The sequence below is a fragment of the Arachis stenosperma genome, chromosome 10, assembly GCF_014773155.1.
Source record: "Arachis stenosperma cultivar V10309 chromosome 10, arast.V10309.gnm1.PFL2, whole genome shotgun sequence".
In the NCBI taxonomy this organism is placed as follows: domain Eukaryota; kingdom Viridiplantae; phylum Streptophyta; class Magnoliopsida; order Fabales; family Fabaceae; genus Arachis; species Arachis stenosperma.
In genome coordinates, this window is record NC_080386.1 from 54,423,209 (window position 1) to 54,441,855 (window position 18,647).

At 38.9% G+C, this 18,647-nt stretch overlaps 1 protein-coding gene across 1 annotated transcript; it reads left to right on the plus strand.

Annotated features, from left to right (window-relative positions):
* Positions 1 to 3,180: 3,180 nt before the first annotated feature.
* Positions 3,181 to 4,312, plus strand: LOC130957096 (uncharacterized). Its single transcript, XM_057883991.1, has 3 exons — positions 3,181 to 3,658; positions 3,739 to 4,061; positions 4,103 to 4,312. The coding sequence occupies exons 1-3, from the start codon at positions 3,181 to 3,183 to the stop codon at positions 4,310 to 4,312; spliced, it is 1,011 nt and encodes a 336-aa protein (XP_057739974.1).
* Positions 4,313 to 18,647: the final 14,335 nt, after the last annotated feature.

Consider the following 18,647-nt stretch of genomic DNA (forward strand, 5'->3'; position numbering starts at 1 on the left):
AAAAGAGTGTGCTCAAGAACTCTGGACACCTCTAACTGGGGACTCTAGCAAAGCTGAGTCACAATCTGAAAAGGTTCACCTAGTTATGTGTCTGTGGCATTTATGTATCCGGTGGTAATACTGGAAAACAAAGTGCTTAGGCCACGGCCAAGACTCATAAAGTAGCTGTATTCAAGAATCAACGTACTGAACTAGGATTATCAATAAAACTATCTAAATTTTGAGTTCCTATAGATGCCAATCATTCTGAATTTCAAATGATAAAGTGAGATGCCAAAACTGTTCAGGAGCAAAAAGCTACTAGCCCCGCTCATCTAATTGGAACTAAGTTTCATTGATATTATGAGATTTATTGGATATTCTCTTCTTTTTATCCTATTTTGTTTTCAGTTGCTTGGGGACAAGCAACAATTTATGTTTGGTGTTGTGATGAACGGATAATTTATACACTTTTTGGCATTGTTTTTAGGTAGTTTTTAGTATGATTTAGTTAGTTTTTAGTATATAATTATTAGTTTTCATGCTAAAATCACATTTTTGGACTTTACTATGAGTTTGTGTATTTTTCTATGATTTCAGGTATTTTCTGGCTGAAATTAAGGGACCTGAGCAAAAATCTGATTCAGAGGCTGAAAAAGGACTGAAGATGTTATTGGATTCTGACCTACCTGCACTCAAAGTAGATTTTCTGGAGCTATAGAAGCCCAATTGGCGCGCTCTCAATTTTATTGGAATGTAGACATCTTGGGCTTTCCAGAAATGTATAATAGTTCATACTTTGCCCGAGATTTGATGGCCCAAATTGGCATCAAAACGCCGGTTAGAGACCATTTTCTGGCGTTAAACGCTAGAACTGGTATAAAAGCTGAAGTTAAATGCCCAAACTGGCCCCAGAGCTGGCGTTTAACTCCAAGAAAAGCCTATGCACGTGAAAGCTTCAATGCTCAGCCCAAACATACACCAAGTGGGCCCCGGAAGTGGATTTCTGCATCATTTACTCATTTCTGTAAACCCTAGGTTACTAGTTCACTATAAATAGGAACTTTTACTATTGTATTTTCATCTTTTGATCATCTTTAATCTTGGGATCAGGTCTTTTAACCCTTTTTCGTTTGTTTCATGCTATTTGGGAGGCATGGCCATTCGGTCATGCCTAGACCTTGTTCTTATGTATTTTCAATGGTGGAGTTTCTACACATCAAAGATTAAGGTGTGGAGCTCTGCTGTTCCTCATGAATTAATACAATTACTACTGTTTTCTATTCAATTCAAGCTTATTCTTGTTCTAAGATATCCATTCGCATCTCAACTTGATGAATGTGATGATCAAGTGACACTCATCACCATTCTCACTTATGAACACGTGCCTGACAACCACTTCCGTTCTACTTGAAAACAAGCTTGAATGCATATCTCTTGGCCTCCTGGTCCACGACACATGGTTGCCTCTCCTAACAACAGAGTCTTCCATTCCGTGATATCAGAGTCTTCGTGGTATAAGCTAGAATCAAATGGCAGCATTCTTGAGATCTGGAAAGTCTAAACCTTGTCTGTGGTATTCCGAGTAGGATCTGGGATGGGATGACCGTGACAAGGAATATGAATGATTGGATGAAGGCAATAGGAAAGTAGAGGCTTAGAGGGAACAAAGCATCTTCATACACTTATCTGAAATTTCCACCAATGAATTGCATAAGTATTTCTATCCTATTTTATGTTCTATTTCATTTTTTTAATTATCAAAACCCCATAACCGTTTGAATCTGCCTGACTGAGATTTACAAGATGACCATAGCTTGCTTCAAGCTGACAATCTTCGTGGGATTGACCCTTACTCACGTAAGGTATTACTTAGACGACCCAGTACACTTGCTAGTCAGCTGCACGAAGTTGTGTATCACGATTTCGTGTACCATATATCCTACATCACTGGGCACTGTTACCATACTGAGAACCTCTGGTTCTCATACCATATTCCTGTTTTATTTTTCAGAAGCAAGTCGCATCCTACCTCAGTGAGTTGCTTTGGGTGGTGACAGTAGTGGAGGATCACTTTTGTATTTTGTTTTTGTCCTAGAGGCTTGTATTTGAGAGATAAAAACTTGTATAAGCTATTTTAAACTGTCTGGTTTCTGTTTGTCTGTATATGCTTATATTAACTCTTTCTATATATTATATGTATGAGCTTAGAACTGTCGTAATCTCTGATATTAACCTTTGCTTTATAATGCGAGGAAAAGCTTAGGCTAATTAGGGTGTTACAGTTAGTGGTATCAGAGCGGTTTGTCCTCGTGAGCCTAAGGGATGGACCGATTATGCTTCATTGCATACTCTATGTGTCTTTTTTTTATGCTATTAGGTTATCTGATTGATATATACATAGCATGCTTGTTTGTGAGTGGCTGTTTGGGATAATTGAAGCACTAAGCTTTTGATATTGAGATTGATCACCTTGATATCGATTGTTTGGTGTAGATAGGAACCCTAATGGCCACTCACGGACGAGGTCGAGCACGTTCATGAGAGAGTAAGAATGAGCAGCCAGCTGACAACCATGCCGAATTCATGGCGGCGATGGCAAACTTAGCAAACACCATGGAGGCTAATGCTACTGTGACTCTGCAAGCTGTGCATACGTTAGGCAAACTGGGCGAAAACAAAAACGGGAATGGTGAAGGAAATACAAATGACAATGTTGAGGGAAACGGTAATAACACGGGTGAAGCTCTGATTACCTTGGCGACTTTTCTCAAGGTTCATCCGCCAATTTTCTGAAGATCAACTAATCCTACAGAAGCGGACAACTGGTTCTAGAACATGGAGCACGCTTTACAAGCGCAGGACATTCCGAATAATCAACATGTAGAATTTGCCGCTTATCAGCTTGCGGGAGAGGCCTAGCACTGGTAGCAAGTAGAGTGCTGCTTACTACAGCTCCAGAACGCCGATGTTCCTTGGGATGTTTTCCAAACAGCCTTCTACAAGAAATACTTTCCTGAGTCTGTAAGGGAGGCAAAAGAGATAGAACTTATGCAGTTGAAGCAAGGTTCTTTGTCTGTGGCAGACTACACAAGCAAGTTTGAGGAGCTTTGTAGGTTCTCTAGGATGTGTCAGGGTGCCCCGGAGACATATGAGATCTAGAAGTGTATCAAATACCAAAGGGGATTGAAGGACAACATAATGGCTGTTGTTACTCCTATGGAGATTCGTACCTTCTCCGACTTGGTAAACAAGGCTAGAGTAGTGAAAGAATATGCGAAAATGGTAGCTTCGTCCAAGGACACTCATGGAGGGAACACTAGTAAGGGATGTGGAAAGTATTTCCATCTGAGGGGTCAAATTTTCAAGAGAAGAGGATATGTGCCTCAAGGACAAGGAGGCTTCAGAAAGAACATTCATGATCAGTTTCAGCGTGGCAAAGGAAGAGGAAATCAGAGTAAGAATTCTCCGGATTTGACTTGTGTGCATTGTGGACGATTTCATCCTTATGACTCTTGCAAGATTGGTTTAGCTGGTTGCTTCAACTGTTGGTTGCCTGGTCATATGGCGAGGGATTGTACTCGGGGGAAGAACCCGAATGCGGGTCAGAGTCAGCACCAAGGGCGAGTTTTTGTTGTGAACGCCAAGGATGCTTCTAAGGCGGATCCGTTGATGAGAGGTATATGTCTAATTGGTGATAAAACCTTAATTGATTGTTTGATACTGGAGCTTCGCATTCATTTATTTTGTTTGCTAAAGTTGAGGAATTAGGGTTGAACACGTCAGAGTTAGCATTTGATTTGCATGTACATACCCCACATCAGACGATTATGACTAGGTCAGGTTGTAGGCAAGTAGGATTCAAACTTGATGGTAGGGACTTTGTGCATGATTTGATCTGTTTACCAATGGTTGGATTGGAGATGATTTTGGGGTTTGATTGTTTATCGAAGAATCGGATTTTGTTGGATTATTTTGAGCGGTCGATTCAGTTTATGCCGGAAGGAGAAAATGGAGCAGTGGTAGCTGAGGGTTATTACCTGAACTCTGTAATGGTGCATTGTAGTGGGGAAGAGTACCAGGTTATATCTTGTTGGCTGCTAATGTGTTGGGTGATGCCCAGAACTTATATCAGATTCCGGTAGTTAGAGATTTTCCAGAAGTGTTCCCGGAGGATATTCTCGAATTCCCACCTCAATGGGAAATTGAGTTTGCGATTGAATTGGTGCCGAGAGGCGGATCAGTGTCGATTGTGCCATATAGGATGGCTCTGATAGAGCTGGCTGAATTAAAGACACAGTTGGAAGAGCTTCTGAAGAAGAGGTTCATTTGACCGAGTGTATCACCGTGGGGAGCACCTGTTTTATTGGTGAAGAAAAAGGATAGAGAAATGCGACTGTGTGTGGATTACTGGCAGTTGAACAAAGTAACTGTGAAGAATAAATACCCGCTGCCAAGGATAGATGACTTGATGGATCAACTACAAGGAGCCGGAGTGTTTTTGAAAATTGATTTGAGATCCGGTTACCATCAAATAAGGGTGAAAGAGGATGATATCCCTAAGACTGTATTTAGGACGCGCTATGGACACTACGAGTTTGCAGTTATGTCCTTTGGGTTAACGAATGTACCTGCTGTATTCATGGATTACATGAACAAAGTATTTCGTTCCTTTTTAGACAAATTCATGGTGGTTTTCATAGACGACATCTTAGTTTATTCTAAGACGGTGAAAGAGCATGAGGAACACTTGAGGATTGACTTGTAAATTTTAAAGGAGCAGAAGTTGTATGCTAAGTTTTCCAAGTGCGAGTTCTGGAAAGAAGTAAAGTTTCTAGGTTACTGATGGTGTTTTTGTGGAAAAACGAATTTCCAACACACATAACTAATCGGCAAGTGTATCGGGTCACATCAAGTAGTAATAACTCACAAGAGTGAGGTCGATCCCACAGGGATTGATGGATCAAGCAACTTTAGTGGGTGATTAGTTTAGTCAAGCTAACATTGAGTGAATTGTGTGAAGTTGATTAATAGATAGTAAATGACAAGAAAAATTAAAGTGCGGAAAGTAAAATGGAAAGAATCTTAAAGAGCAAGCAATGTAAATTGCAGAAACTAAAATGACAAGAAATGTAAATTGCATCAAATGTAAAGGGAATTGGGTGCAGGGAATTTAAATGGAAGCAGTAGATCAAAGCTTAGAACCATAACAAGGAAATTAAAATTGCATGAAAAGTAAATTCAGATCACAGTGGCTCAAATGTAAAATGCAGAGGAATAAAAGTGCAGGAAAGTAAATTGGGAACAATGAAAACAGAAAGCAATCAATCCGAGAACCAGAATATGAAATCAAATGTAGCAGTAAACAGAAATGCTTAAAGAAGCAACACAGAATGTAATTCAGCTCAATTGTGAAATTTAAAAAGACAAGATCTCAGGGAATCAATGAGACTAGAAAACAAGTCTAGATCTCAATTCCTTCCTTGATCAAATCAGAGAATAATTTGTAGAAGAAAAAAGAGATGAAAGCAATAAATGAAAACTCAGATTCAATTCTCAATTTTCTAAAATTATGCAGAAGCAGGACAAAGAGAAATTGTAGATCAAAAGTGAAACAGAATTCCTTCAATTCTCAATCCACAATTCAAAATCAAAAAGGAAAACTAAGAGAGAGAGAGCTATCTACTAATACTACTCCCTAATGGAGCCAGCTTTCTCTAATGGAGAGCTTGCCTTTTCAAGAATGAGGATAATTCCTTATATAGGCTTTACAAAATAAAAATGAAAAATGAAATTCAAATTCTAAACAAATTACAATTAAAATAAATTCCTAAGCTAACTTGTTATTGTGCCTTTGATTCATGTTGATTGGGCTTTGCTTGATTTGAAGTGGTCCTTTTAATTTGTGAGGAATTGAATTAAATGGGAATTTCGGTTGAATTTTTGGCCCATGGGTCACACTTCGAGGGCAAAGCTCGGCTCTCACCAAGTGCTTTGGACAAGAGCTTCCTCTTTGTCTCTAGTGAAGTCTCTAAGTTCGAATCCTAGCATGCCCACTTTTCCCATGCTGTATTCCTCTCTTTTTTCTTTGTGAAGCACGATAAAGCTCTTGGCAAGAGCTTAGAGCTCTCCGTAAAAGCTCTACTTTGCTTTGGAGTGATGCTCCAGCTTCGAACCTTGGTGAAGGCATTGGCTGATTTTTTTTGCTTGTTTTTGGCCCTTAAAGATGCTTTTCACTCATGCCTCAATTTCATGCCAAATATGGATTTCCATATATCGTTGGAAAGCTCTAAATGTTAGCTTTCCAATGCAACTAAAAGTGCACCAATTGGACATCTGTAGCTCATGTTATAGCCCTTTAAAGGAGGCATAGCCATGCTGTGAGCGCCCAGATTTTAACTTAGTGAAAATTTTGCTTCCAAGCTCATTTTCCTTTATTTTTCCTTGAAGAAGCCCGAAAAAGCTCTTGGCAAGAGCTTTAGGTAAGAGCTTTGCTTTGAGTTTTGCCTTGCTTTTTGAAGTAAAGCTCTTGGCAAGAGCTTTAGGCTCTTGGCAAGAGCTTTGTGCCTTTGCTCCTTGTTGTGAGACATGCTTTTCTTCCCTTGGGCCATGCTTTTCTTCCTTAGTTTGGTCATGGGCCACGCTTTTAAAAACGTGGCCTAAGGCTCCAAAGTGTGCTCCAACTTCAAAGTGTGTCCCAAAGCTCTTTTTTTCTCCTTTTTAGCTTATTTTGTGCTTCTTTGCTTCTTTTTCTTCTTATTTCCTATAAGATTTATAAAATTCAAAGATCAAATAAATATACCATTTAAGCACAAAAGCATTCAATATTTAAGCACAAATCATCAATTTCTTGTCTGAAAAAGCATAGAAAAACATGACATGGTGACATGTCATCACAACACCAAACTTAAACCTTGCTTGTCCCCAAGCAAGAAAAGAATCATGCAATAGAAATTGACAATCCAAGGTAACAAGAGTAGCAAGTTAATGTTCATGGCAAGCTAGTTTTCTATGCATGCTACAATCACAAAAGAAATGTAAATAATTGATGCTTCTATCTAGCTCATTTTATGAAATCTTTTCCTTATAATTCTTCCTTGAAACAAGCTTTTGATTTTTTTTTCTTTAGCTTCTCCTTTTGGGTGCTTTGCCCCATGAGTTAATAACAAAGCTATGATTCTAAATGCTTTGTTTTCAAGTATTACCACTTGATACATAAGCACCACAAGCATTTAATTAGAGGACTTCATTAAGCTCATTTTTTTTCTTTTCTTGACTCTCTAATCATTGATGCTCAGAACCTTGAGCTTTGAGGGAGTGCTTTTGCACTTGAGCCTAGCCTTGACTTCTAAGTGTTTTGTTTTCAAGCATTTGGCTTGATACATAAACACCACAAGTACTTAACAAGTAAATTGCCATTGGTACTCAGAGCCTTCAGCTTTCTCATTCTTTCCCTTTTTCTTTTCTTGCCCTTTTTTGCTTTTTTCAAGGTTTTCATGATTTCAAAAGATTTCACAAAATGTCCTAGATGAAAACTTCAATTAAATAAAATCTAATGCAATTGAGCAACAATCAAACATACTAGCTTTCCAATACTTGTATGCACATACTAAATTCTTCTTTAATTCCTTGTTTGTTTATGATCATGATAATTTATTGCTTTGAGCTCACAAAATTCAAGTTGGTAGTCATAATGTCACAGCAACATGTTGCAACTCAAAATTCAAACTATGCTTATTCATACCACACATGCATACAGAGAAGGTAAAGACAATCATGCAATTTAAAGTGCTGGAAACAAATGAGAGGAGAAGGAACATTACAACCTTATGATTCATCTTCTCTACTGTTATTCTTTTCCTTCCATTCTTCCCTTCCCTTGCCAAACTCAGCATGCTTGTTCATTGGTGGACGAAATTGTGATCCATGTTCTTTTGTATTTGTATGAAATCATTATTATGGCATCGGTTGTTTTCACAACTCTGTTCAACTAACCAGCAAGTGTACTGGGTCGTCCAAGTAATAAACCTTACGTGAGTAAGGGTCGATCCCACAGAGATTGTTGGTATGAAGCAAGCTATGGTCACCTTGTAAATCTCAGTCAGGCAGATTAAATTTGTTTATGGTTTCGAAAATTAATAATAAGAAGAAATAATAAGAGGGATAGAAATACTTATGCAGATTCATTGGTGGGAATTTCAGATAAGCATATGGAGATACTGTATGGCTCAAGAACGCCTGCTCTCCTACTGCTTCAACTCAATCCTTCTTACTCCTTTCCATGGCAAGCTGTGTATAGGGGTTCACCGTTCGACGATGGCTACTTTCTATCCTCACGGGAAAATGGTCCTCTGCGGCTGTCACTCGCATGGCTAATCGTCTGGAGGCATCACCTGGCCGAAGGCTACATCCCATCCTCGCAGTGAAAACTACGCTCACGCGCTCTGTCACAGCACGGCTAATCACTGGTTGGTTCCCGCGCCTACTGGAATAGAATCCCTTGATTCTTTTGCGTTTGTCATCACGCCCAGCACTTGCAAGTCTGAAGCACGTCACAGTCATTCATTACCGGAATCCTACTCGGAATACCACAGACAAGGTTAGACTTTCCGGACTCCCAGGATCCTACTCGGAATACCACAGACAAGGTGAGACTTTCCGGATCCTCATGAATGCCGCCATCTATCTATCTTATACCACGAAGATTCTGTTGGGGAATCTAAGAGATACACATTCAAGCTCTGTTACATGTAGAACGGAAGTGGTTATCAATCACACGCGTTCATAGGTGAGAAAGGTGATGAGCGTCACATAATCATCACATTCATCATGTTCTTGGGTGAGAATGAATATCTTGGAATAAGAATAAGATAGAATTGAATAAAAGAAAATAGAATTGCATTAATACTTGAGGTACAGCAGAGCTCCACACCCTTAATCTATGGTGTGCAGAAACTCCACCGTTGAAAATACATAAGTAAAAGGTTCAGGCATGGCCGAGAGGCCAGCCCCCAAAACGTGATCACTAGATTCAAAATACAATCCAGGATGAGATTATGATAGTAAAAAGTTCTATTTATAATAAACTAGCTCCTAGGGTTTACATGAGTAAGTAATTGATGCATAAATCCACTTCCGGGGCCCACTTGGTGTATGTTTGGGCTGAGCTTGATCTATCCACGAGCTGAGGCTTCTCTTGGAGTTGAACTCTGAGTTATGACGTGTTTTGGGCGTTCAACTCCGGATCATGACGTTTTTTTGGCGTTTAACTCCAGACAGCAGCATGTACTCGGCGTTCAACGCCAAGTTACGTCGTCAAATTCCGAATAAAGTATGGACTATTATATATTGCTGGAAAGCACTGGATGTCTACTTTCCAACGCCGTTGAGAGAGCTCCATTTAAAGTTCTGTAGCTCCAGAAAATCCATTTTGAGTGCAGGGAGGTCAGATTCCAACAACATCAGCAGTCCTTTTTGTCAGCCTTTTTCAGAGTTTTGCTCAAGTCCCTCAATTTCAGCCAGAAATTACCTGAAATCACAGAAAAACACACAAACTCATAGTAAATTCCAGAAATGTGAATTTAACATAAAAACTAATGAAAACATCCATAAAAGTAGCCTAAACTTACTAAAAACTACCTAAAAACAATGCCAAAAAGCGTATAAATTATCCGCTCATCACAACACCAAACTTAAATTGTTGCTTGTCCCCAAGAAACTGAAAATCAAATAGGATAAAAAGAAGAGAATATACTATAAATTCCAGAATATCAATGAATATTAATTATAATTAGATGAGCGGGACTTGTAGCTTTTTGCTTCAGAACAGTTTTGGCATCTCACTTTTTCCTTTGAAGTTTAGAATGATTGGCTTCTCTAGGAACTTAGAATTTCAGATAGTGTTATTGATTCTCCTAGTTAAGTATGTTGATTCTTGAACACAGCTACTTTTTGAGTCTTGGCCGTGGCCCTAAGCACTTTGTTTTCCAGTATTACCATCGGATACATAAATGCCACAGACACATAACTGGGTGAACCTTTTCAGATTGTGACTCAGCTTTGCTAGAGTCCCCAGTTAGTGGTGTCCAGAGCTCTTAAGCACACTCTATTTGCTTTGGATCACGACTTTAACCACTCAGTCTCAAGCTTTTCACTTGGACCTTCATGACACAAGCAGATGGTTAGGGACAGCTTGATTTAGCCGCTTAGGCCTGGATTTAATTTCCTTGGGCCCTCCTATCCATTGATGCTCAAAGCCTTGGATCCTTTTTACCCTTGCCTTTTGATTTTAAGGGCTATTGGCTTTTTCTATTGCTCCTTCTTTTTTTTCTATTTTTTTTTTCGCCATTTCTTTTTTTTTTTTTCAAGCTTCTTCTTTTTCACTGCTTTTTCTTGCTTCAAGAATCAATTTCATGATTTTTCAGATCATCAATAAAATTTCTCTTTGTTCATCATTCTTTCAAGAGCCAACAATTTTAACATTCATAAACAACAAGATCAAAAGACATATGCACTGTTCAAGCATTCATTCAGAAAACAAAAAGTATTGTCACCACATCAATATAATTAAATTAAATTCAAGAGCTATTTTTGAAATTTATGTACTTCTTGTTCTTTTGAATTAAAACATTTTTCATTTAAGAGAAGTGAAGGATTAATGGATTTTATTCATAGCTTTAAGGCATGGTTACATACTAATGATCATGAAATAAAGACACAAAACATAGATAAACACAATATTAAAAACCGAAAAACAGAAAGAAATAAAGAACAAGGAATAAATCCACCTTTAGTGGCGTCTTCTTCTTGAAGGTCCAACAATGTCCTTAAGCTCTTCTATGTCCCTTCCTTGCCTTTGTTGCTCCTCCCTCATTGCTTTTTGATCTTCTCTTATTTCTTGGAGAATGATGGAGTGCTCATGATGTTCCACCCTTAATTGTTGCACATTGTGGCTCAAACCTTCTATGGAAGTGTTGAGTTGCTCCCAATAGTTGTTTGGAGGAAAGTGCATCCCTTGAGGCATCTCAGGGATTTCTTGATGATGAGCTTCCTCATGCACCTCTTGAGAACCGTGGGGGGCTTCTCTTGCTTGCTCCATCCTCTTCTTGGTGATGGGCTTGTCCTCTTCAAGGGAGATGTCTCCTTCTATGATAACTCCAGCTGAGTAACATAGATGGCAAATAAGGTGAGGAAAAGCTAGCCGTGCCATAGGTGAAGGCTTGTCGCCTATTTTGTAGATTTCATTGGAGATGACCTCATGAACTTCTACTTCCTCTCCAATCATGATGCCATGAATCATGATGGCCCGATCCATAGTGACTTCAGATCGGTTGCTAGTAGGAATGATGGAGCGTTGAATGAACTCCAACCATCCTCTAGCTATAGGCTTGAGGTCCAGTCTTCTTAGTTGGACTGGCTTGCCTTTTGAGTCTCTCTTCCATTGAGCTCCTTCCACACAAATGTCCATAAGGACTTGGTCCAACCTTTGATCAAAGTTGACCCTTCTAGTGTAGGGGCGTTCATCACCTTGCATCATGGGCAAGTGGAATGCCAACCTTACATTTTCCGGACTGAAATCCAAGTATTTCCCCCGAACCATTGTGAGATAATTTTTTGGACTCGGGTTCATACCTTGATCATGGTTCCTAGTGATCCATGCATTGGCATAGAACTCTTGAACCATTAAGATTCTGACTTGTTGTATGGGGTTGGTTAAGACTTCCCAACCTCTTCTTCGGACTTCATGTCGGATCTCCGGATACTCATTTTTCTTGAGCTTGAAAGGGACCTCAGGGATCACTTTCTTCTTTGCCACAACATCATAGAAGTGGTCTTGATGGCTCTTGGAGATGAATCTTTCCGTCTCCCATGACTCGGAGGTGGAAGCTTTTGTCTTCCCTTTTCCTTTTCTAGAGGATACTCCGGCCTTAGGTGCCATTGGTAATGGAAAAACAAAAAAAAGCTTATGCTTTTACCACACCAAACTTAAAATATTGCTCGCCCTCGAGCAATAAAAGAAAGAAGAGAAGAAGAAGAAGAAGAAAATATGGTAGAGAGGGAGAGAGGTAGGTTCGGTTTAGGTGAAGAAGGAGGGGTTGTGTTGTGTGAAAATGAAGTAGAATGGAAGGGTATTTATAGGGAAAGGGGGGAGGTATGTTCGGCCATTTGGGTGGGAATGGGAGGGAAATTGGTTTGAATTTTTGAAGGTAGGTGGGGTTTATGGGGAAGAGTGGATGGATGTGAGTGGTGAATGGGGTAATTGGGAAGAGGAATTGAGGTGATTGGTGAAAGGTGTTGGGAAGTGTGACATGGGGAAGAGTGAATTTGGATTAGGAGAGTGTGATTAGGATTAAAAGGTAAGGTGGGAATATGATAGGTGGGGATCCTGTGGGGTCCACAGATCCTGAGGTGATCCTGTGGGGTCCACAGATCCTGAGGTGTCAAGGAATTCCATCCCTGCACCAAATAGGCATGTAAAATGCCTTCGTGCATCATTCTGGCGTTTAAACGCCCATTGGTGCACATTCTGGGCGTTCAACGCCCATGTAAAGCATGTTTCTGTCGTTGAACGCCAGTTTCATGCTTGTTACTGGCGTTCAGCGCCAGTTTTTCCTCTCTGGGCACATTCCTGGGGTTCAGCGCCAGGATGTTGCTTGTTTCTGGCGTTCAGCGCCAGAATGGTGCTCTGTTCTGGCGTTGAACGCCAGCCAGATGCACCTTACTGGCGTTGAACGCCAGCCTGTGCGTCCTCCAGGGTGAAAATTTTTTCTTCTGCTGTTTTTGATTCTGTTTTTAATTTTTATGATTTTTTCGTGACTCCTCATGATCATGTACCTAATAAAACACAAAATAACAATAAAATAAAATAAAATTAGATAAATAAAATTGGGTTGCCTCCCAACAAGCGCTTCTTTAATGTCAATAGCTTGACAGTGGCTCTCATGGAGCCACAAGGTGATCAGGTCAATGTTGTATAGTTTTCCACACCAAACTTAGAGTTTGGATATGGGATCTTAACACCAAACTTAGAGTTTAGTTGTAGCCTCACAACACCAAACTTAGAGTTTGACTGTGAGGGCTCTTCTTGACTCTGAACTGAGAGAAGTTCTTCATGCTTACTCTCTATTGTCACAGAGGGATGGCCTTGTGCCTTGAACACAAGGTATTCCCCATTCAATTGAAGGACTAATTCTCCTCTGTTGACATCTATCACAGCTCCTGCTGTGGCTAGGAAAGGTCTTCCAAGGATGATGCAATCATCCTCTTCCTTCCTAGTGTCTAAGATTATGAAATCAGCAGGGATGTAAAGGCCTTCAACCTTTACTAACACGTCCTCTACTATTCCATAAGCTTGTCTCAATGACTTGTCTGCCAGTTGTAATGAGAACAAGGCAGGTTGTACCTCAATGATCCCCAGCTTCTCCATTACAGAGAGTGGTGTTAGATTTATCCCTGACCCCAGGTCACACAGAGCTTTTTCAAAGATCATGGTGCCTATGGTACAGGGTATTAAGAACTTGCCAGGATCTTGTTTCTTTTGAGGTAGAATTTTCTGAATCCAAGTATCCAGTTCATTAATGAGCAAGGGAGGTTCACTTTCCCAAGTCTCATTACCAAATAACTTGGCATTCAGCTTCATGATAGCTCCTAAGTATTGAGCAACTTGCTCTCCAGTTATATCTTTATCCTCTTCAGAGGATGAATAGTCTTCAGAGCTCATGAATGGCAGAAGGATATTCAATGGAATCTCTACGGTCTCTGTATGAGCCTCAGATTCCTTTGGATCCTTAATAGGAAACTCCTTCTTGCTTGAGGAACGTCCCAGGAGGTCTTCCTCACTAGGATTTTCGTCCTCCTCCTCCCTTGTGCATTCGGCCATATTGACTATGTCAATAGCTTTGCACTCTCCTTTTGGATTTTCTTCTGTATTGCTTGGGAGAATACTGGGAGGAGTTTCAATGACTTTCTTACTCAGCTGGCCCACTTGTGCCTCCAGATTTCTAATGGAGGATCTTGTTTCACTCATGAAACTGAAAGTGGCCTTTGACAGATCAGAGACTACATTGGCTAAATTAGAAGTGTTTTGTTCAGAATTCTCTGTCTGTTGCTGAGAAGATGATGGATATGGCTTGCTATTGCCCAGCCTGTTGCGTCCACCATTGTTAAAATCTTGTTGAGGTTTTTGTTGATCCTTCCATGAGAAATTTGGATGATTTCTCCATGATGAGTTATAGGTGTTTCCATAAGGTTCACCCATGTAATTAACCTCTGCCATGGCAGGGTTTTCAGGATCATAAGCTTCTTCAGAAGCTGCCTCTCTAGTATTGTTGGATGCATGTTGCCATCCATTCAGATTTTGAGAGATCATGTTGACCTGTTGAGTCAACACTTTGTTCTGAGCCAATATGGCATTCAGAGTATCAATTTCAAGAACTCCTTTCTTCTGAGGTATCCCATTGTTCACGGAATTCCTCTCAGAAGTGTACATGAACTGGTTGTTTGCAACCATGTCAATGAGTTCTTGAGCCTCTTTAGGCGTTTTCTTTAGGTGAATAGATCCACCTGCAGAGTGGTCCAATGACATTTTTGAAAATTCAGAGAGACCATAATAGAATATATCTAAAATGGTCCATTCTGAGAACATGTCAGATGGACATCTTTTGGTCAGCTGCTTGTATCTTTCCCAAGCTTCATAGAGGGATTCACCATCTTTTTGTTTGAAGGTTTGAACATCCACTCTCAGCTTGCTCAACTTTTGAGGAGGAAAGAATTTATCCAAAAAGGCAGTGACCAGCTTATCCCATGAGTCCAGGCTATCCTTGGGTTGTGAATCCAACCATACTCTAACTCTGTCTCTTACAGCAAAAGTGAAAAGCATGAGTCTGTAGACTTCAGGATCAACTCCATTCGTCTTTACAGTCTCACAGATCTGCAAGAACTCAGTTAAAAACTGATAAGGATCTTCAGATGGAAGTCCATAAAACTTGTAGTTTTGTTGCCTCAAGGCAACTAGCTGAGGTTTCAGCTCAAAGTTATTGGCTCCAATGGCAGGAATGGAGATGCTTCTTCCATCGAACTTGGACGTTGGCTTTGTGAAGTCACCAAGAATTCTCCTTGAATTATTATTATTTTCGGCTGCCATCTCCTTCTCTTGTTCGAAAATTTCTGAAAGGTTGTTTCTGGATTGTTGTAATTTAGCTTCTCTTAATTTTCTCTTCAAAGTCCTTTCAGGTTCTGGATCAATTTTAACAAGAGTGCCTTTATCCTTGTTCCTGCTCATATGAAAGAGAAGAAAACAAGAAAAGAAAGAGGAATCCTCTATGTCACAGTATAGAGATTCCTTTATGTTAGTAGAAAAAGAAGGGGGTAGAAGTATGAAGAAGGATGGATTCAGATTTATGGATGAAGAGAGGTGAAGAGAAGTGTTAGTAAACAAATAATTAAATAGAAGAAGAAAAGAGAAGGGAACTTTCGAAAATAATTTTGAAAAAGAGGTTAGTAATTTTCGAAAATTAGAGATAAAATGTAATTAAAATTAAAACATGAAACAATTAATTAGTTAAAAATAACTTTTGAAAAAGGGGTGAGATATTTTCGAAAATTAGAGAGGGAAAAGTAGTTAGGTGGTTTTGAAAAAGATAAGACACAAACAAGAAGTTAGTTAGTTGATTGAAAAAAGATTTGAAATCACAATTGAAAAAGATAAGAAGATAGTAAGTTAGATAAGATATTTTGAAATCAATTTTGAAAAAGATAAAATTTTAAAAAGGATAAGATAAAAAGATAAGATAAAAGTTTTTAAGAAAAAGACATTTTGAAAAAGATTTAATTTTTAAAATGACTTAACTAACAAGAAACTACAAGATAAGATTCTAGAACTTAAAGATTGAACCTTTCTTAACAAGAAAGTAACAAACTTCAAATTTTTGAACCAATCACATTAATTATTAGTGAATTTTCGAAAATATGATGTAAAGATAAGGAAAAGATTTTGAAAATAATTTGAAAAATGTTTTTGAAATTTTCGAAAAATGGAAAAAATGAAAAAGATATGATTTTTGAAAAAGATTTTGAAAAGATAAGATTTTTAAAATTGAAATTTTGACTTGACTTGTAAGAAACAACTAATTTTGAAAATTTTTGACCAAGTCAACCCAAAATTTCGAAAATTTGGAGGGAAATAAGGAAAAGATATTTTTTTGATTTTTGAATTTTTAATTATGAGAGAGAAAAACAACAAAAATACTCAATGCATGAAATTTTTAAATCAAAACAATGAATGCATGCAAGAATGCTATGAATGTCAAGATGAACACCAAGAACACTTTGAAGATCATGATGAACATCAAGAACATATTTTTGAAAAAAAATTTTTTTAATGCAAAGAAAATATGCAAGACACCAAACTTAGAAATTTTTAATGCTTGGAAAATATGAATGCAAAGATGCACATGAAAAACAAGAAAAGACACAAAACAAGAAAACATCAAGATCAAACAAGAAGACTTATCAAGAACAACTAGAAGATCATGAAGAACACTATGAATGCATGGGATTTTCGAAAAATGCAAGAAAAATTTTAAAAGCATGCAATTGACACCAAACTTAAAAATTGACTCAAGACTCAAACAAGAAACACAAAATATTTTTAGTTTTTATGATTTCTAAATTTTTTTTTTGTATTTTTATTAATTTTTTCGAAAATAAAGTTTAGAAAAACAAAAAATAAAAGAAAAATTTTGAAAAAGATTTTTGAAAAGAAAATTACCTAATCTGAGCAACAAGATGAACCGTCAGTTGTCCATACTCGAACAATCCCCGGCAACGGCGCCAAAAATTTGGTGGACGAAATTGTGATCCATGTTCTTTTGTATTTGTATGAAATCATTATTATGGCATCGGTTGTTTTCACAACTCCGTTCAACTAACCAGCAAGTGTACTGGGTCGTCCAAGTAATAAACCTTACGTGAGTAAGGGTCGATCCCACAGAGATTGTTGGTATGAAGCAAGCTATGGTCACCTTGTAAATCTCAGTCAGGCAGATTAAATTTGTTTATGGTTTCGAAAATTAATAATAAGAAGAAATAATAAGAGGGATAGAAATACTTATGCAGATTCATTGGTGGGAATTTCAGATAAGCATATGGAGATACTGTATGGCTCAAGAACGCCTGCTCTCCTACTGCTTCAACTCAATCCTTCTTACTCCTTTCCATGGCAAGATGTGTATAGGGGTTCACCGTTCGACGATGGCTACTTTCTATCCTCACGGGAAAATGGTCCTCTGCGGCTGTCACTCGCATGGCTAATCGTCTGGAGGCATCACCTGGCCGAAGGCTACATCCCATCCTCGCAGTGAAAACTACGCTCACGCGCTCTGTCACAGCACGGCTAATCACTGGTTGGTTCCCGCGCCTACTGGAATAGAATCCCTTGATTCTTTTGCGTTTGTCATCACGCCCAGCACTTGCAAGTCTGAAGCACGTCACAGTCATTCATTACCGGAATCCTACTCGGAATACCACAGACAAGGTTAGACTTTCCGGACTCCCAGGATCCTACTCGGAATACCACAGACAAGGTGAGACTTTCCGGATCCTCATGAATGCCGCCATCTATCTAGCTTATACCACGAAGATTCTGTTGGAGAATCTAAGAGATACACATTCAAGCTCTGTTACATGTAGAACGGAAGTGGTTGTCAATCACACGCGTTCATAGGTGAGAAAGGTGATGAGCGTCACATAATCATCACAATCATCATGTTCTTGGGTGCGAATGAATATCTTGGAATAAGAATAAGATAGAATTGAATAAAAGAAAATAGAATTGCATTAATACTTGAGGTACAGCAGAGCTCCACACCCTTAATCTATGGTGTGCAGAAACTCCACCGTTGAAAATACATAAGTAAAAGGTTCAGGCATGGCCGAGAGGCCAGCCCCCAAAACGTGATCACTAGATTCAAAATACAATCCAGGATGAGATTATGATAGTAAAAAGTTCTATTTATAATAAACTAGCTCCTAGGGTTTACATGAGTAAGTAATTGATGCATAAATCCACTTCCGGGGCCCACTTGGTGTATGTTTGGGCTGAGCTTGATCTATCCACGAGCTGAGGCTTCTCTTGGAGTTGAACTCCGAGTTATGACGTGTTTTGGGCGTTCAACTCCGGATCATGACGTTTTTCTGGCTTTTAACTCCAGACAGCAGCATGTACTTGGCGTTCAACGCCAAGTTACGTCGTCAAATTCCGAATAAAGTATGGACTATTATATATTGCTGGAAAGATCTGGATGTCTACTTTCTAACGCCGTTGAGAGCGCGCCATTTGGAGTTCTGTAGCTCCAGAAAATCCATTTTGAGTGCAGGGAGGTCAGATTCCAACAGCATCAGCAGTCCTTTTTGTCAGCCTTTTTCAGAGTTTTGCTCAAGTCCCTCAATTTCAGCCAGAAATTACCTGAAATCATAGAAAAACACACAAACTCATAGTAAAGTCCAGAAATGTGAATTTAACATAAAAACTAATGAAAACATCCCTAAAAGTAGCCTAAACTTACTAAAAACTACCTAAAAACAATGCCAAAAAGCGTATAAATTATCCGCTCATCATTCATCCTCAAGCAACAATTAGAACAATGGCTATGGGGCTAAGATTCATCATG